The 22,934-nt window shown below is 61.3% G+C and overlaps 1 protein-coding gene across 1 annotated transcript; it reads right to left on the reverse strand.

The window, feature by feature from the left end:
• Window positions 1-675: 675 nt before the first annotated feature.
• Window positions 676-21,786, reverse strand: ZBED4 (zinc finger BED-type containing 4). The gene is made up of 4 exons (XM_029079527.1): window positions 21,738-21,786; window positions 17,972-18,045; window positions 2,759-4,782; window positions 676-2,632 (listed from the first exon to the last, which is right to left on the reverse strand). The coding sequence occupies exons 3-4, from the start codon at window positions 4,369-4,371 to the stop codon at window positions 730-732; spliced, it is 3,516 nt and encodes a 1,171-aa protein (XP_028935360.1). The 5' UTR covers window positions 4,372-4,782; window positions 17,972-18,045; window positions 21,738-21,786; the 3' UTR covers window positions 676-729.
• Window positions 21,787-22,934: the final 1,148 nt, after the last annotated feature.

A 22,934-nucleotide genomic window follows, 5' to 3' on the forward strand; every position in this document is an offset into this window, starting at 1 on the left:
GCCGGGGCGAGCTGCTTCAGTAGAGCCGGCCGGCTCCCGCCCGACGGACGGCGAGGAGGCCCCTTCTGGGGCAAGGAGAGCCACGCCGAACGAGAGTACAGTACCTGGTTCACGGTTCTGACGCAATCGAATAAAAATAATAATAATAAACCCCCCCCCCCCCCCCCCACCACGGCACGGAACCGTCGGCACCTCCCTCCCTCTCTCGGTTCGGCCGTTCCCGGAGAAGCGGCGGCGGCGGCGCCCTCCCTCTCTACGGTTCATTTTACGGCTCTGGATCGAGACCCGCCGGCGAGCGTGTTTCTTCCGATTCATCTGACGAGACGGGCTATCTCTAGTGTGAACGTCTTCGTTGGCTTAGGAAAAAAACCCAATCCCATATACAGCATCTGGCCTGAAGAACTACGAATAAGGCACATGTAGACATTTCTATCGAAAGCCGCAAGGTGAAGGGACGGATCTGGAATCACGGTCACTGATTCGACGTCGTACATGGCCCCGCCGCCCGCCCGCCCGGCCCGCCTCCCCGCAGTCCCCCGCCCCTCCCGCCCCCCTCCCCGGGTCGCGTCCCCCGCCCCCCCCCCCCCGCCCCCCAACCCCGATCCCCGTCCCCCGCACGGGGCGCCGGTCCCGGAGAGACGGGCCGACGCGCGGGGCGGCGGGCCCCCCCGCCCCCCCGGCGTCTCCCCGCCGCCCCCGGTCCTCCCCGCCGGGCGGCTCCTCCGCCTCTCAGTACTGAAAGTAGACGAGGGGGAGGTTGACCTTGAGGAAGATGAGCTTCTCGAAGTGCTCGGTGACGAGGCGGGACTGGCCGAAGGCCCCGCCGTCGCCGGCGGCGCTGAAGAGCCTCTCGGAGGGGACGCGGCTGGGGGGGCAGCCCAGGAAGCGGACGGCCAGGCGGGCCAGGGCCGGCCAGGCCGAGCGCTTCAGGTTCCAGTAGGCGAGCGGGTCGCAGCCGTGCTCCAGCACCTCCTCCTCCAGGTAGGCCAGCACCATCTCCTCGGGGGGCAGCTGGGCCCGGCCGCGGCGGTCGGCCTCGGGCTTCACCTTGGCCATGAGGGCCCAGAGGTCGTCGGGCCCGGCGGGGGCGGCCGGGGGCGCCCCGGGGCCGGGCCGCTCGGGGGGGGCGCCGGCCAGCTCCAGCTCCCTGATGAGGTCCCGCTTGTACTGCTCCGCCTCGGGCTCGGGGAACAGGGAGGCCTTGTAGCGGGGGTCCAGCAGGGTGGCGAAGACGTAGCGGGGGTCGCGCAGGGCGGAGGAGAGGCGGCCCACCACGGCCTCCTTGAGGGCCTTGAGCATGGTGTCGATGCCCAGGGTCTCCTCGGCCAGCATGTCCATCTTGCGCGTCAGGATGTGGACCATGGGGATGACCTGGCTGAGGGTGGAGCCGTGGGCGCTCATCTCGCGGCTGGCCGCCTCCAGGGGCTTCAGGGCGTGGCAGACCGACTGCATCACCTCCCACTGGTCGCAGCTGATCAGCTCCCGGAAGCTGCCCTCGGCGGCCATCTCGTCCACGGCCCGCTTCTGCTCCACCAGCCGCTCCAGCATGCGGAAGGAGGTGCTCCAGCGCGAGGGGACGTCCTGCAGCAGCGGGTGCGGGGGCAGGCCGTGGGCCCGCTGCAGCTCCGCCAGCTTCTCGCGGGCCCCGGCCGAGCGGTGGACCCGCTCGCCCAGCTTCCGGGCCAGGCTCAGCAGGTTCTGCACCATGCGCTGGCTCTTGATGGCCTCGCCGACGATCAGGTTGACCGTGTGGCCGAAGCAGGGCACGCTGGCCCGCTCGCCCTCGTTGAGCGTCTTGCCGATGCTGGGGTTGTCCGTGACCGTGATGCCCACCTGCAGGCCGGCCGAGGTGACCCAGGCCTCCCACCAGTGCTCCAGCTGCTTCTGGAGGCTCAGCCCGCTCGAGTCGCACTCCACGGGGGCCACGTCCAGCAGGGCCGAGCAGTGGCGGTCCTCCCCGCGGGGCCGCCCGGGGGCCTCCAGGGCCACCCAGTGGGCCGTCAGGGTCAGGTACTCGCGCGGCGCCTGGTGGCTGACCCAGACCCCGGAGGTGAAGTGGACCACGCCGCTCTCGGCCGCCCGCAGGTGGGCGGCGATGATCTGCCGCACGCTCTCGTACATGGCCGGGATGGCCGTCCGCGAGAAGTACGAGGCCGCCGGCAGGGCGTAGCGGGGCTGCAGGTGCTCCAGCAGCCGGGTGAAGCCCACGTTGTCCACCAGCGAGTAGGGCTGCAGGTCCAGCGCGATCATCTCCGCCACCAGCCGCGTCAGCTTGCGGGCCACCGGGTGGGAGTCCCGGAACTTCTCGGCCGGCTCGTCGGGGGCCCCCGGCGGGGGGCCGTGGCCCTCGGCCGGGGCCGCGGGGGCCGGCTCCGGGGCCTCGCCCTGCAGCACGTGCCCGTGGAAGCGCTGCAGGTGCCGCAGCAGGCAGCTGGTGCCCAGGTTGGTCGGCTTCTTGCCCCGGCTGATGGTCCGCCCGCAGTGCAGGCAGATGACTTTGGTGGAGTCCGCGGAGCAGATGGAGAAGTGGTTCCACAGCTTCGAGGTCTTCTTGCCGCTCACGGGGAAGATGACCGGCGGCGGGGCGCCGGGGGGGGCCGGGGGCGAGTCGGCCAGCTTGGAGGACGACGACGACGAGGACGACGAGGAGGAGGACGAGGACGAGGAGGAGCGGGACGACGAGGAGGAGGAGGACGACGAGGACGAGGACGAGGACGAGGACGACGACGACGAGGACGAGGACGACGACGAGGAGCACTCGGCCGAGGCCAGCGTGGCGTAGGGGGAGTTGGCCAGGCCGGCCTCCGGCAGGCCCCCGGCGGCCCCGACCGCTTCCGGGTGGCGCCGGCACAGGTGCCTCATCAGGCAGCCGGTGCCCACGTCGCCCTTCTTCCCGCGGCTGACGGAGCAGCCGCAGTGGCGGCACACGGCCTTCAGGCCGTCCGCGGGCGAGGGCGAGAAGTGGTGCCAGGCCTCCGACCTGAGCCGCTTCAGGGCCCGCTTGCTCGGCTGCGGGACGGCGCCCGGGCCCGGCGGCCAGGGGCCCGGGGCCTCCCCCGGCTTGTCGGGGGACGAGGCCAGCGAGGCCTCGCCCGCCTCCTCCGAGGACGACGGCGCCGACGCCTCTTCCGGCGGCCCGTCCCCCGGCGGGCCCTCCTCCTCGGCCGCCGCCCGGTCGGGGGACGAGGAGGCCGAGGCGGGGCCCCGGCCCGCCTTCCCCGGGGACGGCGGGGAGGCGGGGGAGGAGGAGGAGGAGGAGGAGCCCGCCAGGGGGTGCGGCTCCCCGTCCGAGGGCAGCAGGGAGGGCAGGAGGGTCGGGGGCGCCGAGTAGAGCGGGGGGATGCCCGGCCCGCCGCCGTTCTCCTGCAGGACGATGGCGCGGTGGGCCCGCCACATGTGGCGGATGAGGCAGCTGGTGCCGAGGTCCTTGCCGTTCTTGCCGCGGCTGAACTCGTTCATGCAGTGGATGCAGACGGCCTTCGAGTTGTCCAGCGGCGACAGGTAGAAGTGTTTCCAGACGGCCGAGCGCCGCCGGGACCCGGCCGCGCTCTTGGGGAGGGGGGCCGCCCTCTCGGGCCCGCCCTCGGGGGGCTCGTCGTCCCGCGGGCCCGGCGCCCGCGGCGGGGACCCGGCCCCCGCCGCCCCGCCGTCCCGCTCCGGGGCCGGCGGGGCCGCCGACGGGGTCTCCGGGGCCACGGTGGGCACCGACTCCTCCGTGATCCGGTCCGGGGAGGGGATCTTGGAGGCCGTCCTCTTGACCGGCCTGACGGGGGACAGCGCCCCGCCCAGGTCGCCCGGCTCGGCCGGCTGCGCGGGGAGGAGCGGCGACGGCGAGGGGCAGGAGGCCAGGCCCGGCAGGCTCCCGTTGTCCGGCAGGAGCACCGTCGGGTGGGCCCTCCGCACGTGCCGCATCAGGCAGCTGGTGCTCAGGTCCTTCTCGTTCTTGCCCCGGCTGAACTCCTTCATGCAGTACATGCAGATGGCTTTCGTGCTGTCCCGGGGGGAGATGAAGAAATGGTTCCAGGCCGGGGACTTCTTCCGGGAGCTGATGCTCCTGCTGGAGAGGAGGCTCTGGGTGACGGCCTCCATGGCCACGTCGTACAGCGTGCTGCCGTACTGGGAGAACAGGGCCCCGTAGTCGTCCTCGCCCTCGGCGGCCAGGAACCGGCCCGGCGGGGGCCTGCCGTAGCCCGCCTCTTGCATCTCTCCTCGCTCGTCGCCGCTGTCCGGCGCCGGCGCGTCCTCTCGCCGATCCCCTCCGTCCGGACGGTGCCGGTTCAGCGGGTGGTCCTCGCGCTCCGCCCTCGGCCTTCTCTCGTCCGTCGGGAAACCGCCGCCCGCCCGGGGGCCCGCTTCCTCATCTAGATCCATGAGCGGGCCGGAGCGGCACGCTCCCCGATCGCCCGGGGCTCCGCGCGGACCAGAGGGAGGCGGGCGACCCGTGGGGCGCGGCGGCCCCGCTCATTCGCGCCCCGGCACGCTGTTCCGGGAAAGGGGCTCCGGGTTCTCGCCGACGGTTCTGTTGTCCCGGCGCCTTGGGGCCGACGCCTCGACGGACCCCCCCCCGGGGGAGTCGTGGCTCTAACCGAAGGAGATCTCTGAGGTCTGGTTCCCCCTCGGGGACGCATCACCCTAGGGCACGCGTCGCTGCCTCCTCGGGCGCCGTCCGTTCACACACTTCGCGTCACGGGCTTCGGCTGAGGCGGCGAGGCGTCTGGTTTGTTTCCTCAGAGAACGATCCCCGCTCATCTTGAAAGGGTCGACGGGATCCTCTGCCGTCACCTAAAAATAACAGGTCAAAGCCAATTAAATAAACGAAACCCAACCGAGCATTCCCCTCGGATGACTGTGACGTGAGCCCGTCGGGTAGGGACCGTCTCTACTTGTTGCCCGAGTGTACTTTCCAAGTGCTTCGTACAGTGCTCCGCGCCCAGTAAACGCTCAGTACATACGACCGATTGACTGAATGAATGACGTTCGTGCAAAACCCAAGACTAGAACCTACACCCGTAATTCCACTAACGGGACCTGAAAGCACGACACCCCAGGTTCCCGGCTCGGCGGCCCGAGAGGAAAGAGGAGGAGGGAGAGGAGTTTATTCTGTAGCTCGTCTCCCCCTCCCCGTAGACCGCGAGCTCCTCGTGGGCCCGGACCGGGACTACCAACTCCAGTGTACCGTACTCTCCCAAACGTTCGGTACGGCGCTCTGCACACCGCAAGTGCTCGATAAATATACCGCGGAGAGACCCATCGACTGTCGGTGACGAGGAGGAGGAGGAGGAAGGGGGTGGGGGCGGAGAGGGGGAGTTCTGGCTCCTTTTAAAGACGGTCTGCAAGCCTGCGGGTGGGCTAGAGGGGCCGGCGGCTGAGAGGCCCCGGCGGACGTGGGCCTCCGACCAAGTAGTCGAATGGTCCAACCCAAGCGCTTAGTACAGCGCTCTGCACATAGGAAGCGCTCAATAAATACGACTGAAGTAGTCAACGTCCAGGCGGGGGGACGGAGAGCTCACCTTCCAGGGATCGGGTGGCCCCGCTGGCACAGCTGCTACGAGGAGGCTCTGGGCCGGGAGAATCAACCCATCGTCTTTGTTGAGAGCTTACTGTGCGCGGAGCACTGTAGTCAGCGCTTGGGAGGGTACCGATTTGTACATTCCAAGCGCTCAGTACAGTGCTCTGCACAAAGTAAGCGCTCAGTAAATACTACTGAATGAATGAATGAACGAATACACTACAACGGAGTTGGTAGGCACGCTCCCTACGCCCAATGAGCTTACAGTCCAGAGTGGGAGACGGAGATTAATAGTACTCGATACGAGGCGGACGCGAACGCTGTGAATCGACAGGGAAAATCCAAGACGCGGAAGGAAAAAGGGGAAATGAGGACTCAGCCAGGGAAGGCCTCCTGGAGGAGTTGCGCCTTCGCTAAGGCTTTGAAGGGGGGCGATGAGGAAGGAAGCCGGGCAGCGAGCGGTCTCTCTAACCTCTCTTCTAGGGAACCCGGCCTGGGGAGCGCTTGGGTTCTACCGCCTCCACGACGGCGGCGCTTTGAACCCGGTCCGCTTGTCAGATGGCAGCGGAGCCTCCCCGACGGGCGGCGAGCCGGGATGCAAACCAACGAGAAGCACCTGCTGATCTGGACCAACAGCAGATGGGAATGAATAGGGGAGAGAGAAGACATTCCGCCCAGTCGGAAACAGCCCTTGGCGACGGTTTCGTAGCCCCCTCTCCCCGCCTCCTCACGCTTCCCCAAGTGAACGGGCGTCAGTACCGGGAAGCCGAATGCGTGTTTCGCCTTCTCTCCTTGCCTCGTGGGGGAAAGCGCCAGGGTCGAGCCCAACGTTTTCGGGAACGGAGGGAGGTGAGAGCTCGGTCGGGACGGCGGAGAGGCCGGTGGAAGCGCCTGCCGCCGGCGGGGAAAACCTCCCGGACGTGATCCTCACCCCAAGAGGAACCAGTTCTCCTTGTCGGATCTAGATCCGTTTCCGGGATCGAACCCCTGGGAGAACGTCCCTCCGGAAACGTCGGATTGCCGCTACTTTACGTTGCGCCGACCTCCCTCTCTCGCCCTCAACCTCGGTTCCGAACCTCAATCTGCTAACGGGCCGTGACTCCTTTGGAGGCGAGGAGTCCCCAACCCTCTCTCCAGCCCACCACCGGCCACGGTTCGGGCCGGAAAGTGCCCCGGCTCCAGGCGACCATCGGACCGCACGCGAGCAGGCGCCGGCTTTCGCTCCGAGGATGGCCCCCACCACAAATCCCCCATCCACAGTCTTCCGCGAGAAGCTACGCTCCGACTCAATCTCGTCTAGACCCACTGACGGTAGGACGGTAACAATAATAATAATACTAATTGCAGTATTTGTTAAGCGCTCGCTAATGTGCCGGGCGCTGTGCTAAGCGCCGAGGTGGGTACAGGCACATCAGGTTGGACGCAGTCCCTGTCCCGCATGTGGCCGACGATCTTAATCCCCGATTTCCAGATGAGGTAACTGAGGCCCGGAGTAGTGAAATGACTCGCCCAGGGTCACAGAGCAGGCAAGTGGGGGAGCCGGGATTAGGAGCCATGACCCGCCGACTCCCGGGCCTGGGTTCTATCCACTGGGCCGGGCGGCTTCTTTATGGACGAATTAAAAAAAATAGGTACACAAGTACCCTGGGGGAGCTGAGTTTAAAGTGTTGAAGTGGAAGCTGGGATGATCATGTCCCCGTGAGGGACAGAATTAATTGGGGAAGGCCTCCCGGAGGAGGTGGGATTTCCGGGGGGCGCTCTGGTCTGGTGGATTATTGGAGGGGAGAGGCGGTTACAATCGGTCAAGCGATGGTATTTAGTGAGCGCTTCCTGGGGCAGAGCACCGTAGTAAGCGCTCGGGAGGGTGCGACGCCACAGAGCTGGCAGACACGTTCCCTGCCCGCAACAAGTTTTCGGTCTAGAGATTTACTGACCGCTTCACCTTGTGCAGAGCGCTGTGCTAAGCGCCTGGGAGAGGACGATCCAACGGAGTTGGCAGACACCAGGAGCTTCCGGACAGGAAGAGGGGGCGCGAGCAAAGGGTCCGAGGCCCCAAGGATGGGAGTGAGTGACGGTGAGGTCTGCCTGGGAGGAGCGTGAAGTACAGGGAGGGGAGATGAGTAAGATGACGATCAATCGCTGGCACTTACTCAGCGCCCACCGGGCACTTAGTAAGAAAGAGAGTGCTCAGGGCTGGCCTGGAAGCCTGATCGGCCACGGACGGGAGGCGGGGGCCGCCGAGCGGAGCGGAGGAGTCGCTGCTCCTTCCCCTCCGCGACGCCGTTCCCAGAAACCAGGGAACGTGGTCCTTCGGGCGGGAAGGTGCCGCTGCCGCCGGGGCGGCGTGTGCCCCCCTTCTACCATCGGACTCGGGTCCGGCCCGGCCCCAGGGGGAGCCGGAAGCGGGGCCCGCAGAAAGGAAGCCCGGGCCTCAGAGCCGGCGGGGTCGGGCCGGGCCACAGCCCCTCCGACCCGGGCCTGCTCCGCGGTCCAAAGGTGGTCCCCCGAGGGGCCGCCCGGGGCCATCTTCCGCTGCTCGCCCAGCGCCGCCTTCCAGCCACCAACCTCGTCGGTCGCCGTGCGGCCCGAGGACCGGAACTCCGGAAAGGGGGTCAGCCCGGCACCGCCCGGGGAACGCTGTGCGTGTCCCCGTCCGTCCCCTTTTCTCTACCCGCAGCGACGCCCAGTCACGCCTAGCTGCTCTGCGAGGCGGCACGCAGTTACTCTGCGCATCTTCTCGGGGGTGGCTCTGGCCACATCTGCAGGTGGCAATTCCTGAATGACTGTCTGTGGGACTTTTGATGACGCTCAAACCCCTTTGGATTCGCTCGTCTTGGGGGCAGGTGGGTGTGGAGGTGGGTGGAGGTGTGCGCGCGTGCGGGAAAAGGGGACTGCCTCTGCCTCTTCCCTCCTCGCCTGGACTGTCCAGCTGTTGTCGTTCTTCCTGTCGCCGTATTTACCGTTGAACCTGACTCTGCTCTGATGACGTTCGCGTTATATTGGATCCTTCCGCAGGTGTGTCCTCCCTACATTTGGATTTTGAGTGCCTCGAGGTCCACGGACCGAGTCGGAAGGGTTTCCGGGTTGCACGTTATCTAAGGTTGGTTTTCCTGACATCGTCCTCTCCTGGTTCTCCTTCTGTCTGGCCGCTCCTCAGTCTCTTTCGCGGGCTCTTCCTCTGCCTCCCCCTCCCTCCCCATGCATTTCAGGTCAATCAGGTCGCACACAGTCCCTGTCCCACGTGGGGCTCACGGTCTCAATCCCCATTTTACAGATGAGGGAACCGAGGCCCAGAGAGGTGAAGCGACTCGCCCAAGGTCACACAGTGCAGTGCTCTGCACACGGTAAGCGCTCGATATATACGACAGAATGAAGTGGCGGAGCCGGGATTAGGACCCGGGTCCTCCGGCTCCCGGCACTGCCGTTTTTCCACTAGTCCCCGCTTGCTTTTCGAAAAGACGACGGTTTCCGAAACATGTTCTTGCAAACTTGAAAGTGATTGGCTTGTCGCGCCACGCGATATTTAGATTCAGCAGACGTTCTTCCCCCAGTGGCCGAGCAAACCCCAAATGCCCTTGGAACTGCACCCCTTATCCACCCACGCTCAGCCCCCGCGGCACTTACGTTCCCGCTCCCTCGGAAATCTCATTCGCTCCCACGGCTTCAACTCCCACCTCTACGTGGACGATTCCCAAATCTCCCTCTTCGGCACCGATCTCTCTCCTGCTCTGCAGCCTCCCCGCCTCCAGGACATCTCTAACCGGATGCCCCGCCGACACCTCGAACTTAACGGGTCCGAAGCAGAACTCCTCATCTTCCTATTCAAACCCTGTCCGCCCCCCGACTGGAAGCCACGCCACTATCCTTCCTGCCTCACCAGCCTGTGACCTTGGCATTATCTTCGACTCGTCGCTCTCCTTTAAATATACACGGACACTGGAAACCACGGAAATTACGACTCCGGATGAAATCGAGGCAGTAAATCAATCAAGTGACTCAAAGGGAGAGGACCCAAAATATTAGAGATCTATCGAGTTGAGTGGTCCTCTCTCCCAAAGTATCATACTCTTGAAGCGCTCAATTCGCCGCTCTCCCATTGATTAAGCCGGTAAAGAGGCACCAAACGGCGACCGGGATTTATAATAATCGCTTTCTCCGAAATCTGACGGACCCGGTTCTGATAAAAAGAAAAACGATTTTCCGACCTCAGAAACGACAGTAGGTCCTCCCGTGGGATTAGTACTCGGCTCTGCCCCCGCTAAGCACTCATTAAACACGACTGATTGATTTCCATATGTACCTTCCGCCGGCATCGATGACTAGAAAAGAAGCCCAGACACTTCCTCTGAGGGGCGCAGAGGGTACCTGTAACAGCGAGCCCCCATCCGATGAGCCAGGGGACGGGAAGGAGAGGGTTTCGACCGGGGTTGCGTGGATTTTTCCCGCACTTCCCAGCTCCCGACCGGCTGTGGGCGGAGGGCAGGGTCCCCAGAGCAAGTGAGGGCAAAGCCACGCGATCTCGGATGAAACGTCGGCCTCCCCCCCGCCACGGCCGACGTTTCATCCGGGATCACGTGGCTTTGGGGTGGGAGGGAGCAGGGTCCCCCGCGGTTGATCCCCTACAGCGTGGCTCAGTGGAAAGAGCCCGGGCTTCGGAGTCAGGGGTCATGGGTTCGACTCCCGGCTCTGCCACTTGTCAGCCGTGTGACTGTGGGCGAGTCACTTCACTTCTCTGTGCCTCCGTTACCTCATCTGTTAAATGGGGATTAACCGTGAGCCTCCCGTGGGACGACCCGATGACCCTGTATCTACCCCAGCGCTTAGAACGGTGCTCTGCACATAGTAAGCGCTTAACAAATACCAACATTATCATTATTATTATTATTATTACCGCGATCGACGGCGGAATGAGTCCGACCGGGACCCGGACGTGACAGTCCGGATCAAGGCCCCTCCGCCCTGTGGTCAGTGAACTCCCCACCCCTCTCCATTCCCAGAAGTCGAGCCTTTTTGGAATCCTGCTGATTAGGTTCCTGCCAATCTTGGGAGGATTATGTTTCCCTGGAAAAATCAGGGCGGGGCCTCCCCCCAAGCGGCTCGACGATCGTTTCGATTCCGCTTCCCCGAGATGATGCTTCTAATAATAATAATAATGTTGGTGTTTGTTAAGCGCTTACTATGTGCAGAGCACTGTTCTAAGCGCTGGGGTAGACACAGGGGAATCAGATCGTCCCACGTGGGGCTCACAGTCTTAATCCCCATTTTACCGATGAGGTAACCGAGGCCCAGAGAAGTGAAGTGACTTGCCCACAGTCACACAGCTGACGAGTGGCAGAGCTGGGATTCGAACTCATGACCTCTGACTCCAAAGCCCGTGTTCTTTCCACTGAACCACGCTGCTTCTCTAGACCAAGGTTATCTTGGAGAAGGCTCCCGCTCCCCAAGTGAGCCGGACTGGGCCTAGTTTTCACTGGAAATATCGAATTCTCCTACCATAAACTGGCTACCACATGAGAGAGGGTTGGGACCACTAAGAAAGCACTGGCTTCTTCCCAATTTTCCCATCCGTCGGTCCATCGTATTTACTGAGCGCTTGCTCTGTACAGAGCACTGAACTAAGCGCTTGGGAGAGTGCGACGGACTCGGTACCCCAATCCCAGAGACGAATATAAGTGCTGTGGGGGCCGAGCGTGGGGTGGATAAGGGGTGCAGATCCAAGGGCATTTGGGGTTTGCTCGGCCACTGGGGGAAGAACGTCTTCTGAATCTAAATATCGCGTGACGCGACAAGCCTATCACTTTCAAGTTCGCAAGAAAATGTTCCGGAAACCTTCGTCTTTTCGAGAAGCGAGCGGGGACTAGTGGGAAAACCTCAGGCCTGGGAGCCGGAGGACCCGGCTCCGCCACTTCATTCTGTCGTATTCGTTGAGCGCTTGCTGTGTGCAGAGCACTGCACTGTGTGACCTCGGGCGAGTCGCTTCACCTCTGAAGGCCTCGGTTCCCTCATCTGTAAAATGGGGATCGAGAGCGTGAGCCCCACGTGGGACGGGGGCTGTGTCCGACCTGATTGACCTGAATCTCCCTCAGGGCTCAGAACAGCACTTAACACATAATGAGCGCTTAACAGTACCACAGTTATCATCATCATCATCATCATCACAAAATCATCACAAAAGAGAAGTCAATTTTGTCACTAACCTGTTCTTATCTTGGTACTACGGCTCCTGACACAGAACCAAAGGGGCCACGCAGAAACTTATAGACAAGTTTCGCTACGAGATTAATTACGGTAATCCTGTCAGGGAAAGGCCAAAAAAAAATATTCTAACTGCTTTGGGCGACGTTCTCTGGAAACTGGGGGAAAATGGAGGTCTCCGAGGAGTACGGCTGTTGACATGCTGCACAAAGGAAATGGTGAAAAAAGGGAAGTTGCCCCCGGACGGTTCCAATAATCCTTGCCCGGGTGCAAGAACCGAGCCGGCCCCCAGGGTTTATTCCAGCCTACGGCTTTCCGGGCTTGGGAGGTGGGGACCGAGGGAGAGGCTTGCTCTCCTTCCCTTCCCAGAAGACGGGGCCGCTTCCACGTGGGCCCGTCCCGCCCAAGAGACCTGGGGGGGGGGGGGGCGGGGAGGGCGGTCCGGGAGGACGAGCTGGAGCGGTTCTGGCCCCAAGTGGCCGCCCACTCCCTCCCCTGGACTCCTGACCCCTCTGACCGGGTCGGCCCGGCCCCCGCCCCGGCCCGGATCCGATCGGCCGCGCCCCGCGGCCCCGGCCCGGCCCGACCGGGCCCCTTTCCACCATCGGCCGCAGAAGGAAAACCAAGCACGATGAACCAATTTTCCAAACCAAGTTTGCCCGCTTTCGGTACGGCAAATGGGTGCCACTGGTTTGACGCTTGAGATCTCAACGAATCACAGCATAATCGTCTCCTCGGTACGATCGCTTCGAACCGTCGGCGCCAGTCGTCTCGGGGGAGGATCGGGAAAAGCTACGGGAACCAAAAGTAGAAGAGGGAGCTCATTTCCTCCTCTAGACCGTAAGCACTCTCTTGGCAGAGAACATGTCGACCATCCGAGCAGCGTGGCTCAGTGGAAAGAGCCCGGGCTTGGGAGTCAGAGGTCGTGGGTTCTAATCCCGGCTCCGTCACCTGTCAGCTGTGTGACTCTGGGCAAGTCACTTCACTGGGCCTCGGTTCCCTCATCTGTAAAATGGGGATGAAGGCTGTGAGCCCTAGCACATAGTAAATGCTTAACACATACCATCATTATTATTATTATTATTATTACTCTCCCAAGAGCTCAGTACAGTGCTCTGGATAAGATGTTTACGTTGAACTCTCCTGGAGAGAGGATTCTTTATATTCGACTATTTCCTCTTATCGGTGATTTATTTTCATGTCGGCCTCCCCCCGTAGTTCTGTAAGACTGTAAGTTCCTCGTGGGCAGGGATCACGTCTACCAACTCGACTGCGTTGTACCTTCCCAGGCGCTCGGTACGGTGTTCCGTACACGGTAAGTGCTCAGCGAGTACCATTAACGGAGGATGGATGCCTCCAGAGAGCGCGCGATACCACCGACCGACTGATCGTCGACAACGGCGTTCGGAGCGGCCGGGGTCACACGGCGGAAGTCATATTAAAATTCCATCCTTAATTTTCAGACTTTTCACCAAGGGTCCTTTAAGGAGAAAATGCTCTCTTGTGCGCATTCTAAACCCAGCCAAATCCTTCCGGAGTCTCACTGAGATGAGTCTCTCTGGATTCCGTGAGGACGTCATTCAGGTCCTTCGGGCTGGGCTTACAAAAAGGCAAAGCTAACGGCGGGTTGAAAACACGCCCCGGACTCCGCCCGTACCTCAACCGAGTCCAACGGTGCTACTTATTGAGCGCTTAGCGGGTGCAGACCGCTGGACCAAGCACTTGGGAGCGTACGGCACCCCGAGGTTGATACACGCGATCCCTGCCCACGGTGAGCTCACAGTCTACAGGAGAGCTGCGGCCTACGTAGCCCAAGCTGATGATATCCGATGATCACCTGGCTAATGACGGGGAAATCTGCTTCGGTTTTGGTCACAATTCAGCGAGCGAGGAGAAGCAGCGATGCCTAGCGGGTAGAGCTTGTGTCCCGTAGGACATCGGTAGGGCACAGTGAATGCCAGTTGACACGCTGGAAGCAACGGGACCTAGTGGAAAGAACCCGGGGCTGGGCTCTAGTCCCGGCTCGGCGACTTGTCTGCCGTGTGACCTTGGGCAAGCCACGTAACTTCTCTGTGCCTCGGTTACCTCACCTGTAAAATGGGGATTAAGACTGTGAGCCCCACGTGGGACAACCCGATTACCCTCTATCTACCCCAGTGCTCAGAACGGTGCTCGGCACCTAGGAAGCGCTTAACGGATACCATCATTATTATTATGATTGTGTGCTGTGTGACCTTGGGCACGTCACTTCAACTCTCTGGTCCTCAGTTATCTCATCAGTACAGTGGGGAATCAAAACGGTGAGCCCCAGTTGGGACACAAGTCCAACCTGATTAGCTTCTATCCACCCCAGCGCTTAGTACAGGGTCTGGCACATAGTAAGCACTCAGACACCAGAAAAAAAAAAAGGATGGCAACCCGGAGCGGGGGACGACGACATGACAGGGCTGCAGAAAAGCAAGAGCTTGCAGAGTCGTCATACAGTGCCACCCTGATAAATAATAATAATAATAATAATAATGTTGGTATTTGTTAAGCGCTTACTATGTGCCGAGCACCGTTCTAAGCGCTGGGGTAGACCTAGGGGAATCAGGTTGTCCCACGTGGGGCTCACAGTCTTCATCCCCGTTTTACAGATGAGGGAACTGAGGCCCAGAGAAGTGAAGCGACTCGCCCACAGTCACACAGCCGACAAGTGGCAGAGCTGGGATTCGAACTCATGAGATAAACCCCGGGGGTGTCAGGGGCACCACGAGATTCCACCCCCTACAACAATGGCTAACTTTGGGTGAATTCCCGGGGCCGGGCTGACTGCACGCAGCTTCGGGCCCAAAGCTGGATCCTCTCAAAAACCCGTTCTGAGCAGACACAGCCTTCGCTGCAACGGCCCTTAGAAGTCTCCCCAGCCCAGCAGTCTCCCTCGAGAGCGAAGAAAGGAAAGACCGACCGAAAAATCCACGGGGCTCAGAGCACTGCTTTCGATCCACGCCAACGCGGGAGGTTCTCCTCTAAAGCGGGCTGGCGTTCTCGTAAAAGTCCTCCGTGAGGAAAAGTCGCCTCGCCCCCGGCAAGTCACCGGTTCGAGGCCTCGCATGGGAGGAGGAGCCGCCTGGCCCGGCGCTGCATCCAAACGGGCTCGGGGGGGATCGGTCGGTCGGACAGACGTCCCCTAAGACCTTAAAATCAAGTCCTGGCCAAAGGCCGCGGTCGGAAGGGACGCAGTCCCGTGCCCCGCACGGAGCCGACGAGTCCAGGACGGGCGGAGGGACGAAGGGTCTTGGGGAAGCGGCCCGGTGCGGTGGATAGAGTACGGGCCTGGGAGTCAGAGGTCACGGGTTCTAATCCCGGCTCGGCCGCCTGGCTGTATGACCTTGGGCATATCACTTCACTTCTCTGTGCCTCAGCCACCTCATCTGCAAAATGGGGATCGAGACGGGGAGCCCCACGTGGGACGGGGACCGCGTCCAACCCGACGTGCTTGCATCCGCCCCGGCGCTTACTCCGGTGCCCGGCACGTAGTAAGTGCTTAACAGATACCGTCACTATTATTACTATTATTTCACCCCCACTTTAGAGATGAGGAGGCCGAGGCCCGAGGTCACACACACAGCAGGCAAACGGCGGGGCCGGGTCCCGAACCCGGGCATCCTGACACCCGGCTCCGGGCCTCTTCCACTAGTCTCCCCTGCCTCCCTAGTCACAAGACCTTTCCACCCCCCGCCCCGGGAGGGAGATGCACGGTCCCGCATCAACACACAGAGGCCCAGGAGTTTTCAGCCTTCAACCGGTCCCTCAGGCCTCACACGCTGCCGCGCTCAAATCACCGGGCACTGAGGCTACGGCGACCTCACCCGTCCGCGGAGGTCCGGCCGCTGCTGCTCACGGGCCGGGGATCCCCGCTGGGGTCCGGGAGGGCGCCCTTCTCCCCCCCAAGCCTCATCAGACGGAAAGCCCGACGGCCTTATCCTGCCGGAATACAGCGAGGGCTCGGAATTCTGAGATCAACCAGGGGGCATGGCCTGCGGGAGAACCCCGGATGTGTGTCCAGGTGGGGCCGGGAACTCGGATGAGGCCGCCCACCCCGGGAACGGCCGACGTGCCAGGGCAAGCCATCGGCCCTGAGGTGCGGTCCCGGCCCCTTTTTCCCGGTGCCGGGAGCTGAGCCCAGCTCCGAGGGGCCAGAGACCCCCCCCCCCCCCAGCATCTCCCACCTGGCTCACCCTCTGGCACGGGTCCCGATGTGGGGTGGGGGTCCGGCCTCGATCGAAGGCCGCTAGAAAAGCACCGAAGGCCCAGCTCTGGCTCACGGAGATGGCCAGCAACTGAGGGGGTTCCACGCCACGCCGGGGGCTAGCTCTCGATCCGAGTTCTCTCGGCGTCAAACCGGCGGGCCGGAGCCGAGTGAGGCGATCCTCCGGAGGGTCGACTCCCCGTCGACCCGAGCGGCACCCGTGCTCTTTGGTCTGTTGGGGCCCGCGGAAGGCCCTGAGATAGCACAGAGACCAAGCTGGCCTCGGGGGCGGCCGGGCTCCTCCGCGGGCAGCCCCCAGACGCCCCGGTGACCACCCGCAACAGCGGGAGGGCGAGCTGACGCTCAGACGATGCTCCCGCGACCCACGGGGACCGGGAGCCATCTGGAAAATGCTCCCGAGAGGAATCTGCCGCTGCAAGAAGGGCGGAAGGAGGAGGAGGAGGGGGCCTGGGGTGACACGGGGCGGGGCGGGGCGGTGCCCTCTTCGCCAAGGCAGGCCGGCACTCCCGGGTCGGCTGGGTGGTTTGAGCCGTTCCACCGGGGGGGAATTTGGAGTTGAATTTGCTCGAGGTTTAAATGACTGTTGGGGCTTCCCTAGGCTAACGGGAACAATCGCCGCTGGAGAGCTGGGGTCGTAAACCCGAGAGCGCCGTACACCTCGCTTTCCTTCCGTCTCCCTCTCTGGCCTTTTCCCAAAGTCTCTCCGGGCCCTAAAAACGACATCTCGGCTTCCCTACCCAAAACTTTCCCGAGTGCGGCGCTCCGCACGGAGGAAGCGCTCAGTAGATACCATGGACTGTCTGACTGACTGCTGTCCTGTGCACCACCAGTCCACAAAATGGCCTGCAAATCATCCAGGGCTTTAATGCACAACTGGAGACTTTAATAATAATAATAATTACCATTATTATTTCTTAAGTGCTTACTATGTGTCAAGCCCTGGAGCCCCAGAAAATGGGGGGAACCAACGCTCCTTATGGTCGGCCAATCGTCTTTATTGAGTGCAGACTAGGTGCAGAGGACTGGACTAAGAGTCCAGGAGAAAAGAGTTGGTAGACACATTCCCCGTCCACAGTGAGCTGACAGTCTAGAGGGGCAGGGAAGGCAACGTCGTGAAGCGTTCCCTATTTTTTTCAGCACTTAGAACAGTGCTTGGCACGCGGTAAGCGCTTAACAAATACCATCAATACTATTAGACTCTACCGAGTGCTTAGAACAGTGGTAAACGCTCAATAAATATCAGCGATGGTAGTGACGACGATGATGACAGGGTCCAGGCGGCCAACGCCGAAGCTAAATTCTTGTATCACTGAAAGACAGAGAGGTCGCAACGCAAACGCTCCACGGACCCCTCTAAAATCCAATTAATTCGACCAGGCGTCCAGATGTAGGCGAGGAGCGTGTCGACCAACTCTGTTACATCGGACTCTGCCAAGCGTTGGGTATAATGCTCTGCACACAGTAGGTGCTCGATAAATACCACTGGTCGATGAGAAGACGACAGCCAGAGTCTCTCGCTTTCTTCTTTACGCATCATAATAAAGCATTTTTCTACAGCATACAGAGACTCACGTATTTCAGATGGCCGTGCTTACCCCAGGGGGTAAAAGCAGAAGAGAAATTTGAGTTCTCCCAGTAATCCTCCTTAACAGAGCACGGAACCCCAACCAAGTTGAGAATATCAAGCTATTCACTGGTCAAATCCCCATCAATTTCCTCCTAGAACGCCTTGTGGGCAGGGACCAAGCCCACCAACCCTGTTAGACTACACTCTCCCAAGCGCTCAGTACAGCGCCCTGCACGTAAATCAGCGCTCGACCACTGACTGACCGATTGACTGACTCGCTCCCGTTGGACTTCCCCAGGATTCTCCTCACGTTGCCGACGGTTTTACTCTAAAGACCGAAAGGATACCGCGGGAAATAAAAACTAAAACTTCAGGAACGAAACGGAAAACTGGGGAAAAATTTTCAAGCGGAGAAAGTCACCCAATTTGCCAAGCGTCGCTTACTTACGCAAGGTCTCTCCGTTTCATTAACTTCGTTTCCCACGGGCTCTTGCTCTCCAAACCGGGAGTTGAGAGTGTGGCCTAAAAAATAAAAGACGTCTTTTATTTCACACACGTTTACACGGCGGGGACGGAATTCGGTCTTTTCCTCGAAACGGTTCGATGACCGTCCTTCGGGTGGAAGGACTAGTTATACCGTAATAGGCTACTGAGACGCCGACGATTACCGTGGTACCGGTTAAGCGCTCCCTGGGTGCCACGTCCTGGGGAAGACGCAACTTAACCGAGCCGGGCACGGTCTCTGTCCCGCACGGGCTCCCGGTCCAAGTGGGAGGGAGGAAAGGGTATAATTCCCATTTTTCAGGGGAGGAAACGGAGAGCCCCCCCCCCACCCCCGGAAGTGACTGGCCCAAGGTCACACATCGGGGCTTTGGGGGTGCCGGGATTGGCGCCCAGGTCCTCGGACTGCCAGACCCGTGCTGGAGGCCTTAGGCCACGCCGCTCCTCTCTGGCCCCTGGGACGGTTGCCCTGAGGCTCGACGTGAAATCGGAAGGGGCTTCCTCTTCTGGGACGCCGGGCCTGTCGCTCACCGAACCGCCGCCCTTTCACCCAGCGGCACCAAGGGCAGGTCTTGGCAGTAGAAATTGGCCAGTTCGTTCATCAACCTGAATGCATTAATGCAGATTATTAACTAGAACTAGAGGAAAATATGCACTCCTCCAAGAATCAGCTCAACTCCTTCCTTGAGAGCTGAGGGTCTCTGTAAAGGATTTGAAAGCGGCAAGCTACCAGTGGTAACAAAAATAAAACTCACACCCCCTGCCCTCCCGCAAAATATTCTGAAGATGAAGAGGGTTCATCAATAATAATAATAATGTTGGTATTTGCTAAGCGCTTCCTATGTGCAGAGCACTGTTCTAAGCACTGGCGTCGATACAGGGTCATCAGGTTGTCCCACGTGAGGCTCACAGTTAATCCCCATTTTTCAGATGAGGTCCCTGAGGCACAGAGAGGTTAAGTGACTCGCCCACAGTCACATGACTGCGTGGCTCGGTGGAAAGAGCATGGGCCTGGGAGCCAGAGGTCATGGGTTCTAATCCCGGCTCCGCCACTTTCATTCATTCGATAGTATTTACCGAGCGCTTAATATGCGCAGAGCACGGTACTAAGCGCTTGGAGTGTACAATTCGGCAACAGATAGAGACTAATCCCTGCCCAATGACGGGCTCACAGTCTAAACTGTCAGTTGTGTGACTTTGGGCAAGTCACTGCGCTTCTCTGTGCCTCAGTTTCCTCATCTGGAAAATGGGGAGGATTAAGACTGTGAGCCCCACGTGGGACAACCTGATTACCTTGCATCCCCCAAGTGCTCAGAACAGTGCTTGGCACACAGTGAGCCCTTTAATACCATCATAATTATTAGTATTATTACTAATAACCCTCCACTTTAATGTCTGCAAGGAAAATAGGGATCATTAATATAAACCGATCTCTCCTATCACGTAGGAGTCTGTCTCAAGGACACTGCTGAAACACCACAGATTTTGCGTGTGCAAATATCACCCTCCGCCCTCCTAACCCCGGCGAAAACTAGCATAAGGGTGGCAGGGAATTCCTTTCGCCAACGAAATCAAGCGTTCGTCTTTAAAAAATGGAGAGCTTGGATGCAAAAGTACCAAATGCCGAAAAACCCGGTGGACTATTTCGGTCGCCCTACCGCACATGGAAAAGTCATCACAAATCAATATTCCCATATTTAGAGACAGGAAGTCACAAGAGCCCCGTAAAGTGCTCGAAGCCCAACTCATAAATCACTTTCAAAGTTAAGATTAGGACGGACTAAGCCCCGACGCACCTCCAGCAGTGAAGTTCTAAATTCATTTCTCCTCTTAGCCCGTGCCTTTAACTAGATCGGCCAGCCTCAACGCAAGCAGTAACTTTCATTTCTCCGGCCCAACCGACAGAAGCTCTCGCCGTCGGCTCGGCGGCCGCCGGACGTTATTTCCAGAGAGATGCCCCCACCTATCAACGGAAGCGTCGGCGGAACGGACGGCGACCACGTTTTTAGGAAAGGGCACCGATCGATCCATCGCGTTGGCTCCGGAGGAGGGCCGAGCAATGCCGGCCGGCGGGGAGAAATCAAGCAGGAAAGATTTCCAAGCCCCCTCAAGGATCCAAATAGTTTGGATTAACTTTTCACTGGAAAAATAAAGACACTTGGGGGGGGGGGGGGGGGATTTTCCTGGTGACTCTACATAGTGCTACTGAATGAAAAGCTCCACCCTCAAATACACGCAATACACAATCGCTCACTGTCCCCAAAATAAATTCCTCCAGAAAAGCTACAGATTTGTACGACAGAAAACCCCCACCCAAACCCGATGGTTCATAAAGGGCCCCGTCTCCCATTCCCATTTCTCGATTTACGAAAGGACCCCGTCTCCCCTTCCCATTTCTCGGTTTACGAAAGGACCCCGTCTCCCCTTCCCATTTCTCGGTTTGCGAAAGGACCCCGTCTCCCCTTCCCATTTCTCGGTTTACGAAAGGGTCCCCCGTCTCCCCTTCCCATTTCTCGGTTTGCGAAAGGACCCCGTCTCCCCTTCCCATTTCTCGGTTTACAAAAGGGTCCCCCGTCTCCCCTTCCCATTTCTCGGTTTGCAAAAGGACCCCGTCTCCCCTTCCCATTTCTCGGTTTACGAAAGGGTCCCCGTCTCCCTTTCCCATTTCTCGGTTTACGAAAGGGTCCCCGTCTCCCTTTCCCATTTCTCGGTTTACGAAAGGGTCCCCGTCTCCCTTTCCCATTTCTCGGTTTACGAAAGGGTCCCCGTCTCCCATTCCCATTTCCCGATTTGCGAAAGGACCCCCGTCTCCCCTTCCCATTCCTCGATTTCCGTCCGGTCCGAAGCCGAAACAGTTTCCCGGGACGGGGGGCGGAAAAGACCCCCTCCAAAGACGACTGGCTAAAAAACTGGCCTATCGGTGGAAACTCATGAGGATGCTTTTGGGGGGGGGGGGGGGGGGCCGGGGGGTTTTTTTGTTCTTTTCCTTCCAGACTTTCGACCGCCGGCCCCGGGGGGAGAACGCTCTTCTTTTGGAGAACCTCTTGACGGATTTCCGCGAAAGCGGGAAATTGGGAAGTGTGGAAGGGATGTCCTTTCTAAGGGTGGAGGAGACTTGGGGGGGGGGTCGTCACGGGGGGGTGGGCTTCGGCCTCCCCCGACCTTCCTCCTGCAGACCGGCCGGGGTCGGGGGGCGGCGGGGACCCCCCCCCTTTGGAAAACCAGCGTCGGGCGACACGGTGCGTCGTCCCCGGCCGGTCCCTTTGATCCATTCGATAGTATTTATTGAGCGCCTACTTTGTGCAGGGCGCCGGACTGGAGGTGTCAAAAACGCCAGTCCTTCCGAAGGAGGACCCCCCCCCCCGCGCCCCCCACGACGGTTGCAAAGGAGCGGGCCTCGTGGGGGCCGCTCACCGGGGGCGGGCGACCGGGCAAGGGGGTCCGCGTTGGGGGGAGCGGGTCCGCCGGGGTCTCCTCCCGGGGTCCGGAGGGTTTGGGGGCCTTTGTCCGTCGGTGCGGGCCGCAGACAATGGGGCGGGCGGGGCGGGCCCGCGGGCCTCCCGCTTCCCGGCCCGGCCCGGGGGGGTCGGGGGGGGGGGGGGTCCGGGCCTTCAAGGAACCGCAGGCGCGACCGGGCCCGCGGCCGGTGAGGGGGGGGGGGGCCGGGGGGCCCTGCCGCCGCTCGTCGTCCCCGTCCCGGGGCCCGCACTCACCTGGGGTCCGGGGTGCGGGCGGGCCGCCCGGCGGCGGGGGGAGCCCGGGCTCCCCATTCGGGACGGGCGGCTTTGTCCGCGGGCCCGGCCGGCTCCGGGGGGCTCCGGGGGGCTCCGGGGGGTCCCGGCGGCGGCGGCGGCGGCGGCAGGACCGGCCCGGGGTGGGGGCGGGGGCGGGGGCGGGGAGGGCGCACGGGCGGGTGCCCGGGGGGCGCGAGCACGCGGGGGCGCGAGGGACGGTGGGGAGGCGGGGGCGCGCACGCACGGGGCTCCGCCTCCCCCCGCTCGCGCGCGCGCGCGCACGCACGGCGGCGCGGCCCGGGGCCCGCCCGGACAAAATGGCCTCCCCGGCGGGGGCCGACGCCCGGCGTCTCTGGCCCTCGGTCCCGTCGGCGGGCGGCCGTCCGTCCTCCCTCCCTCCCTCCCTCCCTCCCCCAGCCCGAGGGACGGGCCCGGTCGGGCGGGGCTGAGGGTCCGTGGGGGAGCCCGCGGGGAAGGGAAGGGAGGGGGCCCGGCCCACGCCGGCCAAGGACCGTTGGGGCCGTTGGGGACGGCGGGGCCCCCCGCCCCCACGTACACACACACACACACGGAAATCCTCTCTCTCTCACAGATTCAGTCTCTCTCACAGACCCAGTGTCTCTGCCTCACAGACCCAATCTCTCTGTCTCGGCCTCACAGATCCTGTCTCTCTGTCTTTGTCTCACAGACTCAGTCTCTCTCTGTCTCTGTCTCAAAGACCCAGTCTCTCTGTCTCTGCCTCACAGATCCAGTGTCTCTGTCTCACAGTCTCAGTCTCTCTGTCTCTGCCTCACAGACCCAATCTCTCTGTCTCACAGACCCAGTCTCTCTCTGTCTCTGCCTCACAGACCCAATCTCTCTGTCTCTGTCTCATAGACCCAATCTCTTTGTCTCACAGACTCAGTCTCTCTCTGTCTTTGTCTCACAGACTCAGTCTCTCTCTGTCTCTGCCTCACAGACCCAGTCTCTCTGTCTCTGCCTCACAGATCCAGTGTCTCTGTCTCACAGTCTCAGTCTCTCTGTCTCTGCTTCACAGATCCAGTCTCTCTGTCTCTGTCTCACAGACTCAGTCTCTCTCTGTCTCTGTCTCAAAGACCCAGTCTCTCTGTCTCTGCCTCACAGATCCAGTGTCTCTGTCTCACAGTCTCAGTCTCTCTGTCTCTGCCTCACAGACCC

The sequence above is a fragment of the Ornithorhynchus anatinus genome, chromosome 14 (genome assembly GCF_004115215.2).
Source record: "Ornithorhynchus anatinus isolate Pmale09 chromosome 14, mOrnAna1.pri.v4, whole genome shotgun sequence".
NCBI lineage: Eukaryota > Metazoa > Chordata > Mammalia > Monotremata > Ornithorhynchidae > Ornithorhynchus > Ornithorhynchus anatinus.